The sequence below is a fragment of the Canis lupus genome, chromosome 2 (genome assembly GCF_011100685.1).
Source record: "Canis lupus familiaris isolate Mischka breed German Shepherd chromosome 2, alternate assembly UU_Cfam_GSD_1.0, whole genome shotgun sequence".
Taxonomy (NCBI): Eukaryota; Metazoa; Chordata; class Mammalia; order Carnivora; family Canidae; genus Canis; species Canis lupus.
Genome location: NC_049223.1, coordinates 55,815,512 through 55,842,470, shown reverse-complemented (window position 1 = coordinate 55,842,470; position 26,959 = coordinate 55,815,512). Strand labels below are relative to the sequence as shown.

Genomic DNA, 26,959 nt, shown 5'->3' with positions numbered 1-26,959 from the left:
GTTCAAAAGCCTTTTTTAGTAGAATTCTAGAGCATTCATAGCCTCCACTGGCCAAAGGGACACCAAAGGATAATCGGATCTGCAAGCGAACATGGACAAACCCGAAGATGACAGATGCATCAGACCTCCTCACCTTTAATTACCTTCAACATCAGTCACTGCAGCTCCTGGGCTTCCAACCAGCAAAATGAGATTTAGGACAGAAAGAAAATAAGCCTTCAAAAATACTTCTAAATATTCACCAGCTACGGAAAGTGGCTAATTTCTCTTTGTCTCCATCATTCAAAGAAAAAGAAAACAGAAATTCAAAGAAAAAGCTATAATGGCTTCTTTAAACACAAAAAACACACAAAAAACTGGGACACCTGGGTGGCTCTGTGGTTGACTATCTGCCTTCCGCTCAGGTCGTGGCCCTGGGTCCCAGGATCGAGTCCGGCGTCGGGCTCCCTGCACGGGGCCTGCTTCTCCCTCTGCCTGTGTCTCTGCTTCTCTCTCTCTCTCTCAGGCATAAACAAAATCTTTAAAAAAAAAACTAACTAATCCTTTCAAGATATAAGATAGATTTCATTACTTCCACATTAGTGGCAAATTAAGTGAAAGATGACTGCCAAAAAAAGAGAATATCCTTCACATCCTTTCTCAATAAACATATACAAATACGCAACAAGAAAATGAGCTCTTAGTCTTTTTTTTTTTTTTTTTTTCTTATTTATGATAGTCACAGAGAGAGAGAGAGAGAGGCAGAGACATAGGCAGAGGGAGAAGCAGGCTCCATGCACCGGGAGCCCGATGTGGGATTCGATCCCGGGTCTCCAGGATCGCGCCCCGGGCCAAAGGCAGGCGCCAAACCGCTGCGCCACCCAGGGATCCCTGAGCTCTTAGTCTTAAATGATGCTGTTGCTTTTAAAATAGTTTTTCTAATCAAAAAATTGACTTCACAGTTCTGTTGGATGACATTTATTTTTAATAGGTGGTAGAGCCATATTTCTTTTTTTTTAAGATTTTATTTATTTATTCATGAGAGAGACAGAGAGAGAGGCAGAGGTACAGGCAGAGGGAGAAGCAGGCTCCCTGCAGGGAGCCTGATATAGGACTGGATCCCGGGACCCCGGGGTCACGGCCTGAGCCCCCAGGGCTGCCCAACTTGACATGTTTAAAACCAACCCTAGGAGAGTAGAATGCACGGAACATTCCACGTGCCACATGAAGAGCTTTTAAAATGGTGTCACTCTCTTCTTTAAGACTAAGATCAGGTTAAGGAACTTCTGTGAAGTCCATCCTAAAGACGGTAAACAAAACAACAGAGTGAAAGCCCGGGAAAGATTTACCTCCAGGCCTCAAGGAGGAGATCTCGCCACATGGGAGGGGTTGTAACAGAATCAAGGAAGAATGAAGTCAGACAATGAGAGACAGTGTCTCCCAAGAACAAAGGGAGGGTTTCAGAAGGTCTGACCTCCCAACACCCAACACGAAGGTGGCCTCGGGCCAGGTCCTTGAGAGGGTAAACAGCAGGGCCACGGCCTCTCTGCCCACCCCCCCCCCCCACCTCACGCCGCCATGTGACCGAGGCCCAGGACTCCCTGAGGCCAAAAGTCACACAGGCCTCAGGGATGGACTGGACAGGAGTGGCCTTGGGGCCAAACTGGACTGTGGGGGGCCTTGGGGCCAGAAAGGGCTGGGGGGGGCCCTCGGGGTCAGATGGGGGGCGTGCTCCGCCTGACTGGCCGCAGGGCGGGACCGAGACCGGAGCGCAGTGCCTCCCACCCACGAGGAGGAGGGGAACTACTGGGGGGCTGGCGCCTCGCTCTTCCCCCGAGGGGGCGGGGGACCCTTGGCCCAGAGCCGCCTGGAGCCTCACTCCCCAGGTTCTGCTGAAATGCAGCCCCCGCGTCCCCCTCCCAGACGCCGGCCCCCGCGGTGCCAGCCCTCACCCACCACGGGCAGCTCGCCTCGGCTGGGCCCGGCGCTTCGTCTCTTTCATTCATTCATTCACTCATTCATTCACTCAGTTGTGCTTTAAACCCAGCAGGCTCGGCGTAAGGAGGGAGGAGTCAGGAGAACGAGCCCCGGACCGCAAGGGTTCAGGTCCCAGCGAGCCCGGGGGTCAGCTCTCCCCGCTGGCCTCCAGGCCGGCTGCTGGCGCTGGTTCCCCTTGGCCTCCTGGACACCCCCCCCTCCCCTCCCTTCCTCCTCCCCTCTCCCTCCCTCTCCCCTCCTCCTCCTCCCCTCTCCCTTCCTTCCCTTCTCCCTCCCCTCTCCTTCTCCCTCCCCTCTCCTTCTCCCTTTCCCCTCTGCTCTCCCTCCCCTCCCTCCCCTCTCCCTCTCCCTCCCCCTTTCTCCTTCCTCCCCTCCCTTCCCTCCTCCCCTCCCTTCCTCTACCCTTCCCCTCTCCCTCCACCCCCAGCCTTTCCTCCCCAGCACCTTCTTCCCAGTCACCTTCTCAACCTTAGCAGCCGCAGTACTCCAGGAGCAATCCTCAAACTTCCCTTTCTCTCTCCCACCCCACCCCTGCAGCCTCCAAGGACCCGACACCATGCACCACCACAGGCGAGGACTCCCGAGGTCCCCGGGCTATGTATCCAACCCAGGCCTCTCCCCTCAGTCACAGCCACCTCTTAACACCTCCACAGAGTCGTCCAGCCGCCACGAGTGCAAAACATGGCTCTAGGTTCCCCCTTTGCAGCCGCTCCTCCCAGTAGCCAGCAACCTGGCCTCTCCCTGGACTCACCTTGGCTGTTCTCCTTTATGACCAAACTGACCCACAGCCTGGCCTGGGCTTACACCTGCAACCCCTGCCACTGTGCTGCCCACCCCTGGAGACCACTGCCCTCCAGCTGCTCTCCTTGCTGCTGCTTTCCTGCCCTCGACAACCTGTCCTCCACAACACACACAAGGCAACCGGGTCACGAAGAAAAGCAAGTCACCTCTTGCCTTTGCAAAATTCTCCCATGGGTGTCCCTCTCGTTTGGAGTAAAAGCCAAACTTTACCACAACCGGCAACGCTCTCCTAAACTGGTCCTGGGATGCATTTTTAACATGGGCCGTGTGTGTGAGGAACATGTCCAAGCAGTTCTCAGACACCACCTGGGTGTCCTACAACTCAACTCTGACCCTTTCCACCCAGAGAGAGCTTTAGATTGCACAGATTAAGTGTCCGGTCCTACAAGGCCACCCACTCCCGAGTTCAGATGCAGGCACAGGTCTGAGTCGTCCCCTCTCTTAATGTCCAGTTGGCTACATCCATCGGGGCTGCCAGGAGCCCCTCTCCTTAGGTCTGATTAACTGGCTGGAGAGCTTCCGAGACTCGGGGTAACTTTACCAATTAAACTACTAGTTTATTTATTTTTTTTTAATTTTTATTTATTTATGATAGTCACAGAGGGAGAGAGAGAGAGGCAGAGACACAGGCAGAGGGAGAAGCAGGCTCCATGCACCGGGAGCCCGATGTGGGATTCGATCCCGGGTCTCCAGGATCGCGCCCTGGGCCAAAGGCAGGCGCCAAACCGCTGCGCCACCCAGGGATCCCCACTACTGGTTTATTTTAAGAGGATATGACTCAGGAGGAGCTAGATGGAGGAGATGCACAGGGCGAGGCATGAAGAGTGTCCCCGCTCTCAGAGTGCAAGGCTCTCCTGGTACCTCGTCCCCCAGAAGCTCCTGGTTCACTACATACACATGATGGGCTCACCTTCAGCCCCTGGTCATTGGTGATCAACTCCACCCCTAGGCCCTGGTCACTGGTGACTGACTCCACCTTCAGCCCATGGTCATTGGTGATTGACTCCACCTTCAGCCCCTGGTCATTGGTGATCGACTCCACCTTCAGCCCCTGGTCATTGATGACTGACCCCACCTTCAGCCCCTGTCATTGATGACGGACTCCACCTTCAGCCCCTAGTCATTGGTAATTGACTCTACCTTCAGCCTCTACCCCCGACCCCCTCCCCAGAAGCAGGGGTGGGTAGACCTAAAGTTCCAACTCTCTCATCACATGGCTCATTCTCCTGGCAAGCAGCTCCCAGTTCTAAGGTCCAAAGGTCACCTCACTAACTTAACAAGACACGTCTTCATCATGCTTACCATGTAGGGGCCTTCCAAGGGTTTTTAGGAATTCTGTGCCAGAAACAGGAAAAAGACCAAATACGTATCTCTTGGGACACCTGGGTGGCTCAGTGGTTGGGCATCTGCCTTTGGCTCAGGGCATGACTCCAGGGTCCTGGGATTGAGTCCCTCATCGGGCTCCCTGCAGGGAGCCTGCTTCTCCCTCTGCCTGTGTCTCTGCCTCTCTCTGTCTCTTATAAATAAATAAAATGTCTAAAAAAATGTATCTCCTCCTATAAATCACAATGTACTACTTACATAACCTGCCCCGCATGCACCCTCACCCAACCTCTCTGAAGCCTGCCAACAACTCTACTCCAGCTACACTGGTCTTGCTGTTTTATGCCTCGGGCCATTTGCACTAGTTGTTCTCTACCAGGACTGTTCTCCCCCGGCTCCTCCCCCATGTGCTGATGGTTTGCTCCCTCCTTGTCTTCAACTCTCTACTCAAATGTCATCCAAGAGCCTCTCCCGTGTCATTAGGTATATAAAACAGCCCTTCACCTCCAGATCCTGCTTTATGTTCCCTTATGCTACAGATCACCACCTAACACCTTATGTGTTTATTGTGTTACCTTCTGCTGACACGTAAGCTCCATCAGAACAGTGCCTCTGAGGACTCTGTCCACTCTATCCCCTGGGCCTAGACCCACGTCGGGCACTTCGCAGATTCTCAGTAAACACCATCTGAAGGAGTGAAGACCTTCTCATTACAGAGACCTTGTACCAGGAAAGCAGAGACTATTTCCTTCTGGCCCCACAAAGTTTCTCAGATTCTGTAAGTTTTCTTGTGGGTTGTCCAGCTATCCTTGCTCTACTCCTGGTTGTGAAAGAGATATCGCTTTCTGAGTTCTCTCATCCATTCTTTCGCTCACTCATTCATCCATTCACTCACTTTTCCAGCATTTACTGTGTGATTACTGACTACCTGCCACCGTGCTACTTTGCTGGGCCCTACCCAGGCCCCTCAGCTTCCACGTGTGGCTCTTAAATCCCTAGGCACAGTCATTGCAGACCCCTTCCCTAGGAGGTCCCCCGACAGGTCTCTAACAGCCAGCAGGCTGCCCACCTTCTGAGCCCTTCCTACCTGTTGCCTCTGGGTGTGGTCCTGTGTCATCTACCAGGCTCCGGAGACAGAATCTCTATTTCGTTCCTCCTGGTAGGGCAACTAACTTCCCGGTTGGGGTCTGAGCTAACAACAGACTCCCCCACTGTGCAGAAGGGCGCAGATGCTGGTCGCCCCCCCCCCCCCCCCCCCCCACCCCCGTGCAGTACTACCCGACATGCCCCCTGACAGGAGGAGCCCAAGAATGCCTCTTTAATCTCCTCACTTAAAAAAAGAAAACAAAAAACCCCAAGAGATGGCTCTTTTACTAAAGGAATAATGGGAGGACCAAGCACATTTGCAAGGTTAAGGGTCTGGGAAAATCAGAAAAATAAGAAATAAATAAAAATGGAGAGAAAAAAATTATTAGGTCCTCCAAATATCCGCATCTGACCCCTGTTCCGTATCAGGTCAATTATACAAGGTAACACGGCTCTGAGGGCCAAGAGGGATATAGAGCTTACTCTGAACCGGGCGCGACACGATTTCAGGAGCTCACCGGGTCCTCAGAACCACCTTTTGAAGCAGTCCTACTTAGTATTTCCATTTCGTAGAGTAGGAAGCGGTGGTGCTTTAAGTAGCCTCCCCAGGGTCCCTTAGTCAATGGCAGCTCTACGCAGGTGCTTTGCTAGCCAGCCCAAAGCACTTTAATAATTGGGCTGACCATCCCATTTGAACCAAAGAAATGGCATTTGAGCAACGTCTGGTATTTGTCCCGTTAGGAAGCTCCACTCACGCTACAGCGTGACCTGGGCCTCCGTGTGTTTGCTCACTTCCCGGGCCCTCTGCCTCCGGGGATTTGTGGCTGAAGGAGGACAGTGTGGGTCTTGCTGAGAAAACACTCACACAACAGCAAAGACGTGACTCTGTTCTGTTAAGCCACACAACGCATACGATAACGGAGAAAGACCGGAGAGAGAAACTGAGAGGCTAGCCACTACCTGCCGGGTGATGGGGCAGACGTGGTTTCTCATGTCAACTCCTGTACTTTCTAGACATCTAACAACAAGCATCTTTTACACGGAGAACAAAAGAGGAAACGAGTCGTGTCTTCAAGATGTGCTTCGCCTGTGAAGGAGCAGCTGCGGCATCTCAGGCAAAGTACCGGATCGCCGTAAGTCCACCGAGTCCGATGGCCCCTGTGTAACCCAGGGGCTGGGCATGTTTTACGCAGGAGCACAGTGCACCGTGCCCATCGCAGCCACTCGCCCTAGCCCCACGAGGCGTCATCACGTGCGCTGTAGACAGGAGCGCGGCGGCACACCGCACGGGACGGTGACGGGGCCAGGGCTCAGCCGAGCCACACCGCCGGCCCCTCTCACTGCAGGCACCGGCCGCAAATCCCCAAACTCAAAGGGGGCTGGTGCCAAATTCTGAAATTTATGGAGAGTCCTTTCTGCCAAGGGTCTTGTTGTGCTCCAGGAGAATGGAAAAAAACAAAAAAACAAAAACAAAAACAATAAAAAACAATCAAACTCACCCTCACGAGTGAAAAGGAACGTTTTCAGGGGTTAAGTGTTATTCATCTCCTTGCTTATCCTTCCTCTAAGTCTCTCTTAGGATTTTCCTGATATTAGTCTTGGCCTCGCTCTTCTCAGTTGGACTGGAGGTTACAGAGAGGATCCATCCAAATTCCAAAATCATCCCCAGCCCAGGAATTTCCTGTGGGTCCTTAGATGTAAACTAAGTTGCCCTGAAGATTTATGGGAGCACACCGAGACGTGCCTGAGGGAATCCAGGGAATCTCTGTCTCCCAAAATAGGGTGGTTCTCACGTTGATGTGAATGCCTAATTCACCCTCAGAATGTGCCTCACCCTCCTGGGATCCTGTGCAAGAAAAGTGAGCCCCTGGGTGAGATGCGGCCTCAACAGCTGAGGACAGAGTGAAGGCAGTCCAGGGGTGCTGAGGTGAAAGCTGTTTTTTCAGCCCTCCCCCTCGGAACAGCAGCTCCAAACCCCTTTGAAATTTTAGAGTACCAAGTTACAACTTGGTACTCTAAAATCAGATCCTAAAAGAAGCCCTATTCTGCTGTTTTGAAAGACCTAATTATCAAAATTATCCAAGAAGAAAACAAGCCTTTTCCCTCATAATACACCGGAGGCGCAGGGGGGTGGGAGGAGGGGGAAGAGAGCAAGAAAACATTGTCCTTGGAGAACAGCAACAATTTTCTCCCCCATCTTCCCAAGTTCTCACTCCTAATCACAGTGGCACGAAGCAGTCTTCAAGACAACACACGTCCACGTGTCCAAAAGGACTCTCAAATGCTTACCTTTTCCCCTCCTTTGCTTCCCCCAAGCTATCAGGGAGATGGTCAGTCGTGTGTTGTACGTGGACCTGTAGGGACTAGATTTAATCAGCAACTTCTTTCCTTTTTGGGTTTTTATTATGATGACTTTAAAGTAATCTCTAGGCCCCATGTGGGGCCCAAACTCACAACCATGAGATCAAGAGTCACGTGTTCCCCTGACGGAGCCAGCCAGGCACCCCAGCAATTCCTTTCCTTCTCGATGCAACTCTCTGAGGCCTGTATCAAGGTAGTCTACAGATGGGGACAACGAGCCAACCAAGGGGGAAAAAACTGACACATTCGACAAACACCAGGATAGAAGTGAAAGACCTCCGACAACCTGGCGGGGCTTTGACAAGACCATTTCTAGTGACTTAGACAAAATACATAAAGTAACTGGTGCGGAAGATGCTCCTGGAGATCATCATCGTAAGGAACTCTACGAATAATTCATATCCTACACAATCTTATAGGAAAACACCAACACATGAAAATGACTGTGTCCAGTTCAAAAGTCACAAGGAGCTCCAATTCTCCAGCACCCATCTCTAGACCTATGTGGTTTTGCTCCCCTCCCTCCCTGCAACATCTTAAAAAGTAACCAAGTTCTACTATCGACAAGGAACTATATTGAACATTTCCCCCCCCTTTTTTTTTTGAGGGATAACTGACATTAGTTTCAGGTGAGCAACAATGATTTGAGATTTATACATATTGCAGAATGATCACGGTAAGTCTAGTTAACAGCCCTCATCCTAAATTTTTTCTTGTGATGAGAACTCTTAAGATCTACTCTCTTCCCAACTTTCAAATAACTCTCACTTATTCTTTGTGTCTTCAACAAGGACATGTGGAATGAATGATGAACGAATGATGAAAGCCAAGTACTGCCTGGCATTCCTCCAAACTGTTCTGGGTTTCTCCTCGTTGGGGAAACTCCCCTGAATCCTCTTCCATTATCCTGAGCAACTGGGTAGGTAAGGACGAAGTACAGCTGGATATGACATTTGTTAGAGTTCATAACCAGGGTTTTCATTGGCAGGGACAGCAGAGATCAAAGAGATGAGACATGTGGTTTCCTTGCCTGTGGGGGACAGTCTGATAGGCCAGAGCGACCCTTGAAGGTAGGTGGGTGAAGGCAGGTGTGATTCCATGTGGGGCTCTGGAGGAGACCACTCTGCAGGCCGCCCCACAGCCTCACAAAGAAAGCCACTGCCAGGAACACTCAGTAGGAGAGTAAGTTCAGGCAGCAGGGCCAGCAAAGACCAGCTTTCCGGGGCTCCTCCCAGTTGCCTACGTGGTGAGAACAGATCCCTAAGATCCCACAGGCCTGTGAGAGGCATAATAATGGCTGAAGAGAGTACTTGTGGCCTGCCATGGAAGCCACCCTGGCACCAAGGGAAGGACCCTATAGCCTAGCTTTTTAGCAAAGCATCTGAGCCAGCAGTCTGGGACATAGGTGGCAAGTCTTCTACAGTATAACAAGGGTGAAGCCAAGTCACTGAGTGAGAATTCACCAGGAGAAATTCAGATGAGCACCAGGGAGAGGATCCAATTGCCAGATGTTGGTCAAGACATCATAAAAGCCCATAATAAAGCATTCATGCCTCAGGACAGAGCCCGGGGCAGCAGATCTGCAGCAGACCCCAGGAGGATGCATGGGGCATTCAAGGATTAGGCCTCCATCTATCCACCACCAATTGCCCCCTACCCTCACCAGAAAATCACATTTAGTACCAGCTTGGCAAGAAAGAGGAAGACCATGAAGGCACTGGAGCAACTGGATATTCTACTTAAAGAGGCTGAACAGTTACCAAGAAGAATGGCTTTTATTATTGCATCAGATCAAGTTTAACGCATTAGACTAAAATATACCCTTTCCTGTTCCCACTGCCTGGAGTATAGGACTTGGTAAGAAAGATCACTTCGCTTACGGACAAAACAGAGAAAGACAAAATGAGAAGCATCTGAGTGCAGTGTGTGAGTAAATTTGTAGCAAGATACGCTCACAATATTTGCTGCCTGCTTCCTGTGATACAGGCAGTAGAGGTGTGAAAACAGGGCATCTCGGCTCTGTGTTCAGAGAGTTCAGGGTCTTGGGGCGAGACATTCACTATTAGCTGTGATGCACTAGTGAGGCGGCTCTTATAAAGACGTGCACAAGCCAGAAGGATGAAGTCAGGTGCACACCTGTTTACTGCAGCAGGATTCTCACGAGCCAAACTGTGGGAGCTGCCTGAGTATCCGATGATTGATGAACAGATAAAGAAGATGCAGTAGATACAAACAACGGAATGTCACTCAGCCGTAAAATAAATGAAATGTTGTCACGTGCAACAACATGGATGGAGAGGGTACAATCCCCAGCAAAATCAGCCAGAGCAAGACAAATACTGTATGATCTCATCCATATGTGGAATTTAAGAAACAAAACAGATGAGCAGAGGAACAGAAAAAAAAAAGACAGTGATAAATCAAGACTCTTGACTATAGAGAACAAACTGAGGGTTTCCATAGGGCAGTTAGGGGAGGGGATGGGGGCTTAGGAGACACGTATCATAGTGAAACAAAAAAACGTTTAAAAATATTTTGAGAAAAAGAATGATGAACTCGGGGCATTCAGGGTAGTCTTGCAGAAAACAAACCCTCCAAGCTGCATCTCACGGGACAAGTCAGAGACAAGTCGGAGTCAGCACCGGGACCTCAGGGGACAGAATGAGGGTCTGGAACCTAGCAGGACCGTGTCACGCAGGTGTCTCTCCCTGGGCATGGCCGCCTGCGCCCGGCGAATGGCTTCCCCCCACCTCCAGGTGCTGCTGCTCCCGGGGGAGGTGCATCCCTCAAAACTCCAGTCTGATGGGCCCCGGGCAGGCCTTGATGGGCCCAGGAGGACTACTGTGAGCAGGATGCCCTGCCGCCAGTACCTGGGAAGGCACGGTCGCCCCGCAGGGAAGCAGCACCATGGGACCTTGGCCGGAGCAGCGGCCGGGACCCTCGAAATAGAGTCGGGCAGTGGACAGGCGGTGGTCATTGGCACCCGAGCACCGGGCACGTCCCTCCATTCCCCCAACACCGGGAGTCAATGGTGCAGGAGCCTGGGCTCCTCCCGACACCCTGACACACGCTATGTACGTCCCGCTCTACTCGTTCGCTTGGGGGACCATCTGCTTATTAACCTCCACCTCCACTGGCCATACAGGTCCCCGTTGAATCCGACAGGCCTCTCCACCTTGGCCTTCCACGCTCATCTCTCCTGACCCCTCCTATGGGACTCAGCACGTTCCGCCTTCACATATCTCAACAAACCACCACTAGGTCTTGCCCCAAACCGGAGAGGGGGTGCGGAACCCCTGCCTGTCGGGTCACAAACTGGAATAACGCCTTCCTTCTACTTGTAAGGAATCCAAGCTCCTCATCCCCCACCCCCACCCAAAAAATCCATTTCAAACACTCAGCCACGAATGCAAAGAACGAAAGGGAGCCCGAGGGGCAGGCAGTGTGTCGCTTGGCGAGGGGCTCCTGACCCGCCTCCTTCCCTTTGCTGGCCCAGGAAGGCCCCAGGCAGAGCTGGAAATCAAACTTCCCTGCTCCCCCCGCGAACACGGTCCTCGTGGTGAGCCTACGCTCGGCAGCTCATGTCACCTTGGGGTGACGTCGCTCTTCCCCAGTAGGGATTCTTGCGGTGCCTTATTCCCCCCGCGGTGGCCAGCTTCCTTTGGGGGAACCTGGAACTGGACACACGCACGCGGAAGCCGACGTGTGCGGCCAACGGGGCCCCACGAAAGGCAGAGGGGGAAGCGCGGGAGGGAGAAGGCCCCGAGGTAGGAGTCACTGGCCGCTGAGAACCGCGGCCACCTCCGGAAGGTACCTGGGCCCTCCCACCTGCCCCTGGGCAGGGCTACCACTCCTCGCAGCTCCAGCCTGCCAGCTCCATCTTTGGGGGACACAGCTGGGAGCTTCCCGACCTGGAGAGCTCCCCCTCGTCGGCCGTCCTGCCGCCTCTCCCGCTCCCGGGCAGGCCTCCAGACAGCGACAGCTCCACTGCTCCCTCCTGCAGCCTTGGCCTACACCTCTTCTCATGCCAGGAGCCACAAGGCACGCAGGTGGCTGCGCTGAGGCTCCCCAGCCCCGCCCTTGACCTGGGTGGGCACAGCCACCGGCAGAGCGGGACCCCTCAACCGCGTCCTGGGTGTAGGGCTGGCCCCTCGGGGATCGGCCTTTATCTTGGACCCCTCGTTTCCGCGCGCTGGGCCTCAAATCCACCGCTGACATGCGGAGGGGCCACCACATCTTTCCATCATACGGATCTTTCATCTTACTTGCATGTCACTCATCTATTCATTCTCCTTCCTTGTTCCAACGGGGTTACTCTTCCCTGAGTGTCCCGGCACGGCCATAGGAATCGCGTTAAAGCTAAGCTGGGACGCCTGGGGTGGCCGGGGCGGGGGCAGGGGGGTGCTCAGCGGTGGAGCATCTGCTTTGGGCTCAGCGCATGACCCTGGGGTCCTGGGATTGAGTCCTCCATCGGGCTCCCCGCCTGGAGCCTGCTGCTCCCTCTGCCTGTGTCTCTGCCTCTCTCTGTGTGTCTGTCATGAATTAAAAAATCAAAAAAATTAAAAAAAAAAAAAAACTCACGAAGCTTCAGGTGCCTTGCTTACAGGACAGAGGTGTTACTTATCATAGAGAGTTACTTTGAGAACCAGACCTCCTATATGCAAAGTGCCTACCAAGGCTGACGATTCATAAAGCAGCACATGAATCGTATGGTGACTATGGCTACACGAGATGTAGAGCTACCTACGCCCTCTGAGGTCATGAAGCTTTCCGTGAGGCCCAACCTCCTTGGTCAACCACAGGCTAGTTGTGCACCAGCACCTGGAGGGAGAGGGTTAGAGAGGCACAGACGTGAGCTGGAGTAGACGACAGGCGCACAAGTCGCCTAAGTGGGTGAAAGGCCCTGAGGGTCCTGAGGATTTATATCAAAGAATGCATTTTAAAGATTAAAGACTAATCACGGTTAACTTAGGTAAGGTCCAATCCCTGCATTTTTTTAAATCTTTGATTTATAAACATTTTCTTGGTTCAATCTCCTACTGAAACCAACAAAACAAAAGTCCAGACATTCCTGGAGTCTCTGAAGCAGAACGGTCATGGGTTCCAGCCCACAGCCCACCCCAATCATTAACCACAGGGTTCCCGGGACAGCCCGTCCTGAGGCTGCCCATGGAACGACAAGGGGCAGCTTCGAGAGCCCCAGGAGATCTCTGGGGCAGCTTTGTTTTAAATGCTTTCACCCTCCGCACAGATCACATTCCCTTCTAGACACGGTCACTTCCAAAGGCCCTGCTTCCGAGTTAACCCTCTTTTCTTCCATCTGACAGCACGAGGATAAGCAAGCACTAGATTCACTTTGTAGCTGGTGTGCGAATTGGTAGGTTTCTACTAATCTAGGTTTCCCTTTTATCCAACTCTAGCTCCGCAGGTCTCTAACCAAACCAGCCACATGTATCCATCAAAGAGCAGTGATAATAAGGACAGGATGGAGTGTTAAGAGACTGAATCCTAAACAAGGGGGATCGGGACAGAGAAAGCATTATTACAGCGAATAAATGAATATTTCCAACAAAATAGGTGAAGTTCACCTAATATGGCGGAAAATTCCTTCCTGATGTTCCCTCCAAGTGACCAGAACTTACCTTGTAAGAATATGTGTCGGTGCAACTAGAAGGATGAGCAAGAAATACAGGCCACCACGGTTTTAAAGACTGACAGAAATCATGGGATCATATCCTGTAAGAGAGCGGAAACCACCGTCCTGGCACTAACAAGCCACCGGGCTAAAAATAATATGGTTTCTTGGGGTTTCTTCCCCCGACACCGAGGTGGCATAGCTGGACCCTGGGAGACGTGGGATCCATTCTCAGGACTAACAGCCCTACAAGCAGGGGCAGGACATGCCTGCTTCCCCGCATCCTGGGTGACAATGCCTGCCCTTCTGGAAATGCCTGTTGAACCCATGAATAACCCTCTCCAGACCCATCACACTCATCTGTAAAATGAGGCAGGGGGACCAGGTCCTCCCCAAGGCCTGTGGTTCTGGGACTCTGGCTACCCAATAGTGTGGTCGGACCAAACTAGGCCGTGATCATCTAACGACAAAAGCAGACAGGGGACACAGACGGCTCCTAGCTGCTAACCAACGTTATTCCCACTGGTCATTTATTCGCTGCAAGCAGTTAATTATTTTCAAATCCCAAGTACCTGCTTTCACTTGAAGGGAGTTTGATTTAAGCATAGCTATGTCATGACTCTCTGCTGCAGCTCACACTGGCTGTGCTCCAGTTTCAGATTTCAAAGGCGAGCGTGATTAATTCTCTCCCTCCAACGCCACTGGGCTCTCAAGCTCCTCCACGGGTCTTGTAATCATTAATCCCACATCTCTCTCCAGGTCGTTTAGGCTACGCAGGCCCCCAACTACATGGGCATCCGGTCGGTGGGCCACGCGCAAAAACACATGAAGATCATTCCCCGAACTGAAATGAGTTACGACGAGCGCAAAGACGGTCTTAGGGAAAAAAAACAGACGGTCTTAGAGAACGGCAACCAGCCCTCAAGCAGTCCTCCCCGGGCGGGAAAAATATTCACTCCAAAGAATCGATGACATGGTGTCATCTCCCCGCTTTCAGAATTTGGGATTTTTTAAAAAAATTATTTGGAAATAATTTCAAATTTCCAGGAAAGACAGAAGAATGGCACAAGGAACCCCAACGCATGATCCTTCCCGAGAAGTACCGACCGTTAACACTCGGATTCCACTTTCTGCGTGTGTCCCGGCTTGCGTTTCCATGCGTGTGCATGCCCTCCCTCCTGGGTAAAGCCTTTCCCCACCGAACCATTTAATGGAAAGCTATAGCTGTCACGGCCCCTTCCCGCAGAGAAGGAGCAAAGCTCTAAAACACGACCACAGAGAAGTGCAATGTTGGGCGACGTGTTGAAGTCCCCAGGAAGAGAGTGTCAAGGACGCAGCGGAGCAGCAGGGTGACTCTGTTGAGCTTGAGGCTTTCTACCAGCCCTGGGGGGTTAACCAGTCTTATTCCGGGGGCGGGGGGGCTTGATTCTAGCCAAAGAGCAAGTACACGCGCACACGCACATGCACACACTTGGAGCAAACCAGGTACGTTGATAACTGCCATCCGCCATTTTGCTCAGCGGCAGTGACTCAGTGGGTCATTCTGTTCCAGCGGATACAGAGCTCCACTTTCACAGACATCCATCCCTTCTGGGGCCCTGGGGGCTCAGCAGTCGAGCGTCGGCCTTCGGCTCAGGGTGTGACCCCGGGATCGAGTCCCAAGTAGGGGTCCCTGCATGGAGCCTGCTTCTCCCTCTGCCTGGGTCTCTGCTTCTCTCTTATTTATAATAAATAAATAAATACATACATACATACATACATACATACATACAGTCTTAAACATCCCTTCTGCCTTCAAGCTCATGAAAATGTTCTTTTGTCATTGAATTAAAAAACCACCACATAACTCCCCACACACGATAAGGGGCAGGTGGGTTACGGGCCTTCTTGTCGGTAAACCTCAGACCGCAACAAGCCCGCCTGCCAAGGCCAGCTGAGGATGGCGCAGCAAGGACACCTCCGCTGTAGCCTAGCACCGATTTGTCTTTTCTCTTTTTTTTTTTTTAAGATTTTTATTTATTTATTCCTGAGAGACAGAGAGAGAGAGGCAGAGACTCAGGCAGAGGGAGAAGCAGGCTGCATGCAGGGAGCCCGACACAGGACTCGATCCGGGACCCTGGGGTCACGCCCTGAACCCAAGGCAGACGCTCAACCGCTGACCCCCCCCAGGGGTCCCTGTCTTTTCATTTCTAAAGCCTGGGTGGCAGGAATGAGTTGTAAGGAGGAAAAGCTGGTATAAGCGCCCTGCATTATTAATCATGCTGCACGTAAACGCGTTTTTCCTCTGGCAGCAAAGCCTTTTGCATACGTGGTAATTACGAATAAACTTTTTAATGTGTGACTAGATCCCCTGGAGATACGCGCAGGCTTTCTTGTCTAAATCACTTCCTCAAAATCCCTTCCTTGGAGTAACTATAAAATCAATAGTATAAAGTATAAACCTTCTTACGTAAAGAATCTTTTCTTAAAAAATTCATACCCAGGTGGGAACCCAAACGCAGCAGAGACGGGGGCGGCGTGAGCGCCCAGCTCCTCGGGTCAGCGGGACCCCCCATCGGGGTGACGCCAAGCCGCCCGCTGGAGTGGAGCTGCACCACGGCCGTCCTTCTCCCGAGCCGCCCGCCCGCCCCCGGCTTCTACCGAGAAACTCACGCGGAGTCCGAGTCCGAGGGCCGGACGAGGAGCAGGCAGCTTTACCTCCTGGCCCCAGCTGGGGGGCCCCAGCCGGGGAGCTGCACAGAAACATGCAGGGACCTGCACCTCATCCGGGAGCCGGGGAAGAAGGGAGGACAAGGGGTGGGATTGCAAGGCCCCGGGGGTCAGAGGGGAGGCTGCGGGGTCTACCTGGCTTGGCCGCCCTCCGGCGCGTCTTCATCTTGGGGAAGGACGGCCACGAGTAGTTCAAAGGGGAGTCCGAGTCCGAGTCCATGTCTCTGGCGCCTAAATCAGCAGACGCGCCAGGACACTCGGGACGCTCCGGGTGTCCCCGGCAGGGGCCAGTCTCCCGGGGTGAGGGCAAGGGCTGCGGGGAGGCTCCGGCGCGGGCCAGGGAGGCCGGAGGGACTGAGGGGGCTGGGGAGGCCGGGGTGGCCGAGGAGCCTGGAGGGGCCAGAGGAGCCGAGGAGGCCAGGGAGGCAGGAGGGGCCAGAGGGGCTGGGGAGGTTGGAGGGGCCGGGGAGGCCGGGGTGGCCGGAGGAGCCGAGGAGCCTGGAGGGGCCGGGGAGGCCAGGGAGGCCGGAGACGCAGGAGGGGCTGGAGGGGCCGGGGAGGCCGGGGAGGCCAGGCTTCCTCCAGGCAGCCAGCACGGAGCTGGGGAAGGAGCTGCAACACCAGGCCAACCTCGGGGGGCGGGGACGGGGCACCACCGCCCAGTTATCCAGAAGGTCACCAGGAGCCAATGAATCATTAACCCCCCTCTTCCCTGGGCCGGAGATGGAAGTGAAGACAGGGCCTGAGCTCCGAGGGAGCGCCCACCATGCAAGACAAGCCTCCTTGCAGGCGCCTGTTTGGCTCTGGAGCCGGTGTCGCTGGTGGGCGGAGGCCCATGTGCGGGGCAGCTGGGGAGCTCAGGCCGCCTGGGGCACAGACTCTTCCAGAGCGGTCTGTCCCGCGCCACGGGCAGTGGGGTGGCCCCTGGGAGGCTGGGTCCAGGGCTCAGCAAGGCCACGCTCTGCATCCCTCGCTCTCCCCTCGTGAGGAGTCACCCACCTCCGCTTTGCACAGTCGGGGCGTCGGCTCCACCGTCTCGGGACCGGCACCGACACAGGGCCCTGGGCACCCGGAGAGCCGCCCCTCAGTGCCCCGGACTGTGGGCTCCCCGCCGGGAGGCCGCCCTGGCCCAGGCCCCACCCCGTGAGCACCAGCCACCTGCCCCACGAAGGCCCGAGCGACACGAGCCGCCTCCTGTGATGCCCCGACGCCCAGGAAACCAAGAGTGGGAATAACGGGGAGGCCTGCGGGTCTGAGGCGGTGGCGCCTCACCTGACCTGCCTCTACCGGGGGCACCTGGGGGCTCAGTCGGTGCGGCGTCCTCCTCGGCCTGGGCCCTGACCCCGGGGTCCCGGGATCGAGTCCCGCGTTGGGCTCCCCGCAGGGAGCCTGCTTCTCCATCTGCCTGGGTCTCTGCCTCTCTCTCTCTCTCTCTCTCTCAAATAATAAAATAAAATCTTTTTAAAAAAATATTCTCGGTCCTTACATCAAGTAAGACAGTTTTAGTGCACGTGGACCTTTAATATAAAATAAAATAATACAATAAAATCTTGAAGTGGGGATCCCTGGGTGGCGCAGCGGTTTGGCGCCTGCCTTTGGCCCAGGGCGCGATCCTGGAGACCCGGGATCGAGTCCCACGTCGGGCTCCCGGTGCATGGAGCCTGTTTCTCCCTCTGCCTGTGTCTCTGCCTCTCTCTCTCTCATTCTGTGTGTGACTATCATAAATAAATAAAAATTACAAAAAAAAAAAATCTTGAAGTGTTTCCATTCATTCTCAGTTTTACAGCTTAGAAAAGTACCAGGGACACTGCAGGCATGTAATTAATGATTACACTACTCTTGGCAGTGTGGATGGAAAAGCTTCTTTACATGTCACCTGTAAATGTTATTTAATAGACTGATTAAAAATATGTATTTAAAAGAATTTTTTTGACTCAAGTATGGGTGACACAGGGGATCCCTGGGTGGCTCAGGGGTTTAGCGCCTGCCTTCAGCCCAGGGCGGGATCCTGGAGTCCCGGGATCGAGTCCTGTGTTGGGCTCCCTGCAGGAGCCTGCTTCTCCCTTTGCCTGTGTCTCTGCCTCTCTCTCTCTCTCTCTCTCTCTCTGTGTGTGTCTCTCATGAATAAATAAATAAATAAATCTTTAAAAAAAGAAAAAAAAACCTATTTAAAAAAAAAAAAGTATGGGTGACACACAATGTGATATCAGTCTCAGGTGCACACAGTGATTCGACAACTCTGCAGGCTACACCCGGCAGCACCAGCCACCACACAATGGCTATGTCCTCTACCATTGGCTCTATTCTCTACACTATAGAAAATACACGGCTCACAGGAGTTCCTGTAGCTTTGTATCAAGGGTTTAAAAATATATTTGTGTTTTATTCATCACAATAGTATCTTTATCTGAAAAGATAAAAGAGCAGTAGTTGTGAGGGGACAAAGCCCACTGTTGTCCAAGGCTCCAGGCAATACCCCGGGTGTACCTAGATCCATGGACTCCTGGCTGCCTCGGCGAGGTCTGTAGACCAAAGAAAGGGAAACTCCAACTGTTTAGACAATCATCACACTGCAATGGAAGTGTTGGATCAGGAGATAACATTATCTTTCTCGTTTTTCACACATGGTTAAGTTTTAGAGCCACTTAATGAGGATAAATCCCAGGTCAACAAACTACCAGAGCTGCTCCTCTCTTGACCGTGATGACTGGTAGATCAGAAGAAAGGCAGGACAATCCCAAGAGAAACACGAAAAAAAAAATCCTTCTGAAACACATTTCTAGTACTTGGGGTGCCAAGGAGATTCATATTCATCTAGTCCTCCCCAAAGCACAGGTCCCGTTGACCAATTATCTATAAACTGATTATCGACAGGAGTATTATTCTGACAACAAAAAAGTACATGTGAGAAGCTCAATAAGATTTTCTAATTTGATTTACTAACATTCTTAAAGAATGACAGGATTGCCACTGACCATCTATATATCATTCATTTAACACATAAAGTGAAGTAGAAAATACTGTTTGCACACCTCTATTTTTAGGACAGCTCATTTTCTTGCTTAACAAAGAATTTCTCCCAAATGTGGGTCACTTACCCTCCTTGTTTTCTAGAGTAATTAACTTTTTTTTCCCCTGTTGTGCCAATATGATTGCATTTAAATTAATTCAAGATGGTATTTACGTTTCATTCATAGTCAATGGATTGATTCCTTTGCTTTCCCTGGCTGATTCCAACTGCAGTTAGCAGAATTCAAGGATATATCCCAAGGCCACTTTCTCATCAGATATCATGCAACTATTACAATACAAGAGTGTGAATAATTTCATCAGTCTTACTGTGCCTCTTTTATACTTTTTTTAAGATTTTATTTATTCATGACAGAGAGAGAGAGGCAGAGACACAGGCAGAGGGAGAAGCAGGCTCCATGCAGGGAGCCCAACGTGGGACTCGATCCCGGGTCTCCAGGATCAGGCCCTGGACTGAAGGCAGCGCTAAACCGCTGAGCCACCCGGGCTGCCTGTGCCTCTTTTAATTAGAAAATCCTTAGAAAATTACCTCTGTATGGTTACAATCACCCAGGGCAGGCGCTGTTGCCTGGAGTTTTCAGCTGTGGGGAAGAACCATGTGAAAGGGAAGCTTCCCTTGATCCTCCTCATGTCATCACAACATGTCACCCACCTTTCAATCTTGGTGAAATTCATCTTCCTTAGAAGAGTATTTATATTTTGATTTGAATTACAGTATTTGTACAGTTTTCTTATTCTCCAGTGAGACCCAAAAATGCCTTGAGTACAAGAGCTATGTCATACTCGTATTTTTAAGGAGCCACAAGCTAAAAAGGAAAACTCTGGGGTTTGGAGCCATATACCATCCGGGCTTGGAGAGCGGCTCTGTCGCTTATTTACTTAGTGACCCTAAGTCACTTGTACTTTCCGATCCTCAGTTGTCTCATCCACACTATAAAGAGTTGTAAGGATCAAATGAAGTCGTAACAGTAGAGAACTTCATATAAGTTTTCATTAAGTTTCAGCTTAAATATTAAGTTTCCCTTTCACTGTATTCTCTTGTACATTATAGACACTGAAGTATCCTTATGTTTACCTCAGGAGTAAAGACTTGATTTTCTGAAACCTGAGACGTGCAAATGTGCACAGAAGTTCCAAGACAATCACACCAAGACTGAAAGAGGAGGAGGACTTGTTTTGCTTCTCCGCTCCATTGTGACAACCAGAGACCACGGTTTCGAACACTGCTGGACACCATTCTTGGAAAAAGTCATTGAAAAGAACAGACAAGAGGAGGTAAGACCCCTAATGCCAGAACAACAAGCCTCTGCTGGTTCACTTCGGCTAGCACGATGGCAATAGCGTAGCCTTAGGCGAAAATCAGAGACTGTCAGGATCTTCCTCGAAATTCCTAGAAAGCACTGTATCATCTCCTGGAGTTCAACACAAGCAGCACGTCTTTGCTGGAGAACCCTGTGACTTTTGTTACGCACCAAGCGAAATGCTTGGCTTTTACTGGGGGGCGACGGTATACAGAAAATATGGATTTTTAAATGCTTAGCTCAAATCCATGTGCTGAAGATGCACTCACTCTGAGAAGCACAGGGGGACCACACATTCACAGTTTTTTCTACTGTGAGCATGTGTTGCTGCCACAACTTAAGATTATTTTTTCCCGAACTCTTCTGTGGCACAATATTCGATCCGGGATCTTGGCTGGCGCGGTGGCCAGCCAGACCTGGAGCCGTGCTGCAGCCGAGCCTGGGCCCAGAGCTGGAAAGCACTGTGATCCCCTAGCAGAGGCTGCGGTTCCCATCCCATCGCTGCCTCCCCGTGGGGGGGGCGTCCCCCCTTCCCTCCCCAGTCCCCCAGGAACGCTGAAACACGCTCACGCTGCTGACTTCACCAAGCCTTCATTTTTTCCACTCACCCCAGTCACACACGTACGCTCCACGGGAGTCAGGCTCAAGCCGTCTTCCGTCCAACGCGGGACACACCGGATAAATCATGGTAGGAAAACCAACATCGCTCTGAGCGTCCCTGAACCTGGTCCAACGCACCCAACTCCACTCACGCTCCCGAGTGTCCCGTGCTAAGGAAGCAGGGGTGTCACCTTCCAGGAGCTTCTGTAACTTGCCCGAAACGCTGGCATCTTGTTTCACAGGCCTCCAGGACAAACTCAACGTTTAACTGGAAATCGTAATTGCTAACCAGACACACACTTTTATTTCGTCCAATTCAGCCTTTTAAAAGTAGAGTTAGGGCAGCCCGGGTGGCGCAGTGCTTTAGTGCCGCCTTCAGCCCAGGGCGTGACCCCGGGGTCCTGGGATCGAGTCCCGCATCGGGCTCCTGCATGGAGCCTGCTCCTCCCTCTGCCTGAGTCTCTACCTCTCTCTCTGCGTGTCTAATAAATCTTTAAAAAACATACAAAAACTTTAAGAAAAAATTAAAAAATAGAAGTAGAGTTAGCAAGGCAGCAGCAATTCAAGCTATCTCCAACCTTGCTGATGCAGTCATGGTTTGCACGCCTTCCTTTGTGGGTGGGATTCCAAGAAGGCAGCTGGAGCTCGCCCTCCCTCCACATTCCCACAGCTGTCCCCTTGCTTAGGCTTGATGCCACCACCTTCTCCTTGGCACAGCATCTGCTGGGGCCCCGCTACCAAGCTTCTATTCTTAATCATATTTTGCCCTGCACACTTGAGTGAAATGGGCAAATGGACTTTCTTCCTTCTTAAATTTCTCTACTGACCCACTTCATCTATGTTCTCTAAATCCATTTCGTCCGAATGCTCTGCTCTCAGTCTCCAGTCCACCTGCCTATAATGTGAAGGAAACCCCAAAATGAGAAGTTCCACTCTTCACTCAGCACCAGAGTTGGACCCCAGGCCTTCAACTGACATATAGTCTTCCCTTTGAACAAAGTCCCAGCCCTTCAACTGATACTCGCCCCCAGGAGGCGCTTGCAGCACCCACAGAGAGCAGGGGTGAATGTCCCATCACCCTGAATGTCCTCCTACGACTCACTGAGGTGGTTCGGAGGCACTGGCTTGGATAAACGTACCAGCGATGACCCCACCACCACCCCCAAAGCATCATCTCTGCAACCAACGGTCATTTTCAGTATGTGAACCACTGGCCAGTGTGGTTTTTGATGCCTTGATGGCCAACAATACAAAGGGAACCTCCAGGGCAATAAATTAAATAAAAGTCACCTCCTCGGTCACGCTAGTCACACATCACACACACAGTAGCCACAGGTGGCTACTGGCTACCATTCTGAACAGTCCAGATACAAAACATGGCCATCGTCGCAGCACGTGCTGCTGGAGCAGCACCGCTGGAGCTTGTGAGCACACGCTAAACTAACATCATACTAACATCATTTTAAATAATACAAGTCAGCCAAGAAAGAAACCTCTACCGTGCTGACGTTTATCAGCACGTCCTTGGGGACTGAGCAGAACATAAGTGCAAATAAAACGGCACAACAGTTTGCAAGTGGCCTTGTGGAAAAGCCGTTTCGATTTCCAGACTCCGGCTTATCACCCAACTGTCGCTCACGGCTTCCTGGCCCAGAAGGTCCTTTTAAGACCCTATTATCAGTTTCTCTGCATAAAGTCGGGTACCTTTTTTTTTTTTTCCAATCCAAAAAAGTCTAATCCAAAGAAAGAAGCAGGGACGCCTGGGTGGCTCAGCGGTTGAGTGTCTGCCTTTGGCCCAGGGCGTGATCCTGGAGTCCTGGGATCGAATTCCGCATCGGGCTCCCTGCATGGAGCCTGCTTCTCCCTCTGCCTGTGTCTCTGCCTCTCTCTCTGTGTCTCCATGTATCCATGAATGAATGAATGAATAAATAAATAAATATAAATAAATAAATAAATAAATAAATAAATAAATAAATAAATAAATAAATAAAATCTTTTAAAAAAAAAATAAAAACAAAGAAAGAAGCAAATATCACCACAAGGAACGATCGTGGCCCTTTTCATCACTCACTGGGGATGAAAGTTCTACAAGGGTGTCTCAAATCATTTAGTACAATCCTCCTCAGACCCAGTGACATTACTGGCAAAACACACCGATTAGGTCGGGCTACTCCATCCTCTTCTTACCCAGCAAGTACGCCAGCTAGAGAAGGGAGTCTTTAAAGGTGAAAATTAAAATGACCCCATTTAATACTCATAAAAAAAAAAAAAAAAAAAAAAAAAACGGCCGACGCTCCTCCCCCACCAGCAGTTTGTCTTGGTAAACACTCTTCAAAGCTAACATTCCTAGGAGCACGATGCAATTTGCAGATGAGGCATCCTGTATGCGTGAGCAATGGCTGTGCTCTGAGTTTAATGGCCTGCGACAATCCTGTAGATGGAGATGTTTGCTTTCATTTCTGCTTCCTCTTCCCCTTCCTCTCCTAGAGGTGAATTATGGCCCTTACCTTATAGAGCAGAAATATCAAAGGTGTGCGCATTGCTTGGCAGGGTCTTACTTTCTGTTCTGATTTCAGGCCTTCTGAAAACATCGCTGCTCGTAGCCAGGCTGCCAGCAGCACGGCCAACGGATGCCGGCGGTGGTGCTTCCTGCCACACTTTCTCTCCACGACTCCCCCACTGCCGTCCCTGCTCTGCCCGTGCGTGCCACGCATGCCCACAACACTCTGCTGGCCTCCAGTGGGACTCCCGTGCCTCTGGGCCCCCAGGCCCACCCACCCTCACGGTTAAACTCGCCCTTGGGCATCGTCCTGGTCTCCCCCTTTTGCGTCCGCCCGAACCCTCCACGAGCTCCAGCACCAGCTCACTCACAGCGACACCCAGCTCCCCTCCACTCACATGCGTTCCGCGGGGGGCGCAGCCTCGGCCTCACTCAGGGAAGGAACTGGGAAGCTTGTACGTAGGTGCCTTCCAGTCAAGCCCAGAGGTCTGGGCGAGTTTATGTTCATCCTCCGGCCTCCAAGAGCCTCATCAGGCTCCAACTCCAAGGGGAACTCTGAGGCCCACATTCGCCCTCCAGGACTAGCGAGCGGCCACGGGGATCTGAGGAGACGCCCTAGGGAGCTGCAACTAGACTTTGTGGGCAGATGAGAAGGTCCAGTCCCAGGAAAAAACTACCTTCACCTCTGCCAAGAGATCGCCTAGTGCCCAGAGGCTGCACCCAGCGACAGCATCTGGTCCTTCCCCAGGCCAGGGGAGGACTGCATGGGCTCAGCTCCAAAGGTACCACAGCTGGGTCTCAAAATGGGCAGGAAGCCCGGGGTTCCAAGGCCGGGCAGGGGGAGCCGGGAGTCTCAGGCCCACCACGTACTGTCGCCAGGGGCCTCAGCCCCTTCCTCAGCCGTGCTGGCGGGGCCCACCTCCGACCAGGAATGAGGCAGCCAACACAGGACACAGTCCATGCCAGACTCTGGCTCAGAGTTCCACTGCTTGGAAGCAGCCTCCATTGCTTTGCCTTTGCCTTTTTTTTTTGTTTTTTTGTTTTTTTTTTTTGGTTAAAGGATCATACGTGGAGACTCAGTCCCTGAACTCAAGGTATTAATACTGCTGCCGCGACAAGACTTCATTTTGCATTGGTTTCAAAAACTAGACAAAGTTCCCAGGAGGGAAGATTGTATTTTAAGATTTCTTTTCTTGAATAAATAAATAAAATTAAAAAAAAAAAAAAAAAGGCAGCCCGGGTGGCTTAGCGGTTTAGCGCCGCCTTTGGCCCGGGGCGTGATCCTGGAGACCGGGGTCGAGTCCCGCGTCTGGCTCCCTACATGGAGCCTGCTTCTCCCTCTGCCTGTGTCTCTGCCTCTGCCTCTCTCTCTCTCTCTCTCTCTCTCTCTATCATGAATAAATAAATAAAATTAAGAAAATAAAAATAAAAAGATTTCTTTTCTTGGGGTCCTGTCTGTACCCAGGACGTGCACACGGGGATGCTGTATCTGGAACATACCCAAATCAAGACTGTCCCGGCCGTCGTGTTCATGGGGGTCAACGTCCGGGCTGTCCACACGCTGGAAAAGAGGTTTTTGACAAAAATCACTTCTGGGCCACAATTGGGTTTACTCTCATCAACGCAGGAAACGTGACCTCAGAAAATATCCGTGAGGACGCGTTACGTGTCTCGCAGCACGGGCGCGAGCACAGGCTTGCGCTCGATTAGCAGTCCTCAAGGGCTCCAGGGAAGACGGGACTGGGCCCGCGCAGAGGCCCACCTGACAGCCCTGCACAGGTCCCCTTACGCCCACAGGCTGTCCCCGGGCGTCCCCCTGCAGCCGCCGTGCGGGCAAACATCTGTAGCTCCCACTCTTTAAGGAAAAACTTGCTTTGGAAAATGTATACGCTTGGGTTGCGTACACAGCCGTGAGCCAGAAAGGCAGCGGCTTCGGTCGGTCAGCCCCGGTCCAGAGCAGAGGCTGACAGTAGGTAGAGCCAAGTGAATTTCAAGTGCACGTGAGATGGGGAACACACTTCGGGGGGCGTGGGGGGTTCCGCTAGCTATCACCACTAGTTCTTCACTTCTACTTCAGCTCCAAAAAGAAGCCCCCCCCCAAAAAAAAGAAAGAGGGACAGAGAATCATTACCTTTACATCCTCCTTTTCAGGTGATGGCCTGCCGGTCACCAAATTCCTAATCTCTGCAAAAGGAATAATCGTCATCAGGATCTGCTGATAGAAGTTTTCGTTAAAAGAAAAAAAAAGCGGGGGGCAGCCCGGGGGGCTCAGCGGTTTAGCGCCGCCTTTGGCCCAGGGCGTGACCCCAGGTCCTGGGATCGAGTCCCGTGTCGGGCTCCCTGCATGGAGCCTGCTTCTCCCTCTGCCTGTGTCTCTGCCTCTCTCTCTGTGTCTCTAATAAATAAATAACATCTTTAAAAAAGAAAAAAAGAAAGAAGAAAAAAACCCCCAAACTAGATAACAAATAGAAAGAGCTGCCCGAGGAGTGGTCCGAGCGGAGCTAGCCTGGATCAGGCTTCTTAAAAACCAACCCTCCGCGGAGTAGGAGATGCCCCGACTGCCACGCTGCGGTAATATCTGGGGACCAAGAGGTTAACAAGCCCAGGACCTCTCGCAGGAAATCCTGATGAGGGAAAAAAAAAAAACATCATTAAATAAACAAAGGCCCCTGATGCAGAAGGAAGACAGCTCACAGGACGAAGGCTCTTCCAAATAGGCCAGATTCTAGGGACGTGCGTAGGACCTACCTACACGTGTCCCACGTGTCCAGCTCCTCAAACACCACAACTTTCGTGTTTCAAAAGGGCCTCATTCATCCCCACTGAGGCTCAGCCTTGCCCGGGCGTCCCTGACGCCTCAAGGCCAGCCCGACCCTCGGGCTCCCACCCCGGACGGCGCCAGGCCGGGCACGCGCAGGCGCCCTTCCTCGGAATAACGGCTTTCCTGGAAACTCCAGTGGTCGGGATGCCCCGGGCTAAACAGGAAGGTTCACTTGAGGGGTATTTTTCTCTGGGTCCTGACCGGTTCTCTTCGCACTCAGCTGCCGTAACAAGAGCCACCATTGCTGATACATAAGCACCAAGCAGGGTGGGGCCTGAGGAAAAGGAGCACTGGACACCCCGGGCAAGGATGGGGAGCAGGGCCTTGCCCAACCGCCCCTGGACCTTTGGGCTGCCCTGCCCGTCGCCCACCCAGGGCCCCTGCACCTCGCCATCCTGTTACTCATGTTGCCAGGACCAAAGCGAGGAGTCTCATTCATGGCTGGGTTCTTTGTGTGTGTGTGTGTTTTAAGATTTTATGTGTTTATTCCCGGGGGCCCAGAGCGGAGGCGGCGCCGGGGAGCCCACGTCGGTGTGCACCCCGCGCCTGGCCTGCAGGAGGCAGCACCGACCCGCCGGCTGCGCGACGCCCAGGGGAAGCCTGCCCAGAACCGCATGACCCAGGGCTCCACGGGGTGGGAGGCGCCTACAGAAAAGACGGGTTTTTGTTCTGAAACACAACACACCCGACCCCTAAAAGCTGGGCTGCTGCGGCGGGGAGGGCCCCGAAATGAGAAAGGGAGGGCGGCAAGAAGCAAAGGTCAACGGACACTCCGGCCCAGGCCTCCGGGCGCGCTGGGCTTTGTCCTGCTTCCT

At 52.3% G+C, this 26,959-nt stretch overlaps 1 protein-coding gene across 16 annotated transcripts in view; it reads right to left on the bottom strand.

Moving 5' to 3' along the window:
* Positions 1-26,959, bottom strand: part of ARHGEF28 (Rho guanine nucleotide exchange factor 28) — a 289,077-nt gene that overhangs the window by 104,369 nt on the left and 157,749 nt on the right. For 10 of the 16 annotated variants that reach the window (XM_038530837.1, XM_038530833.1, XM_038530838.1 and 7 more), the window contains exons 8-9: positions 25,455-25,507; positions 24,824-24,884 (exon numbers count right to left, since the gene is read on the bottom strand). The exons of 1 other annotated variant lie outside the window; for it this stretch is intronic. In XM_038530837.1, the coding sequence (XP_038386765.1) occupies positions 24,824-24,884; positions 25,455-25,507 (114 nt within the window). Of the gene's footprint in view, positions 1-2,612; positions 2,634-13,190; positions 13,678-16,027; positions 16,289-23,330; positions 23,470-24,823; positions 24,885-25,454; positions 25,508-26,959 lie in introns of those variants that run through there. 5 more of the 16 variants (XM_038530847.1, XM_038530844.1, XM_038530845.1 and 2 more) reach the window with 5 other exon arrangements.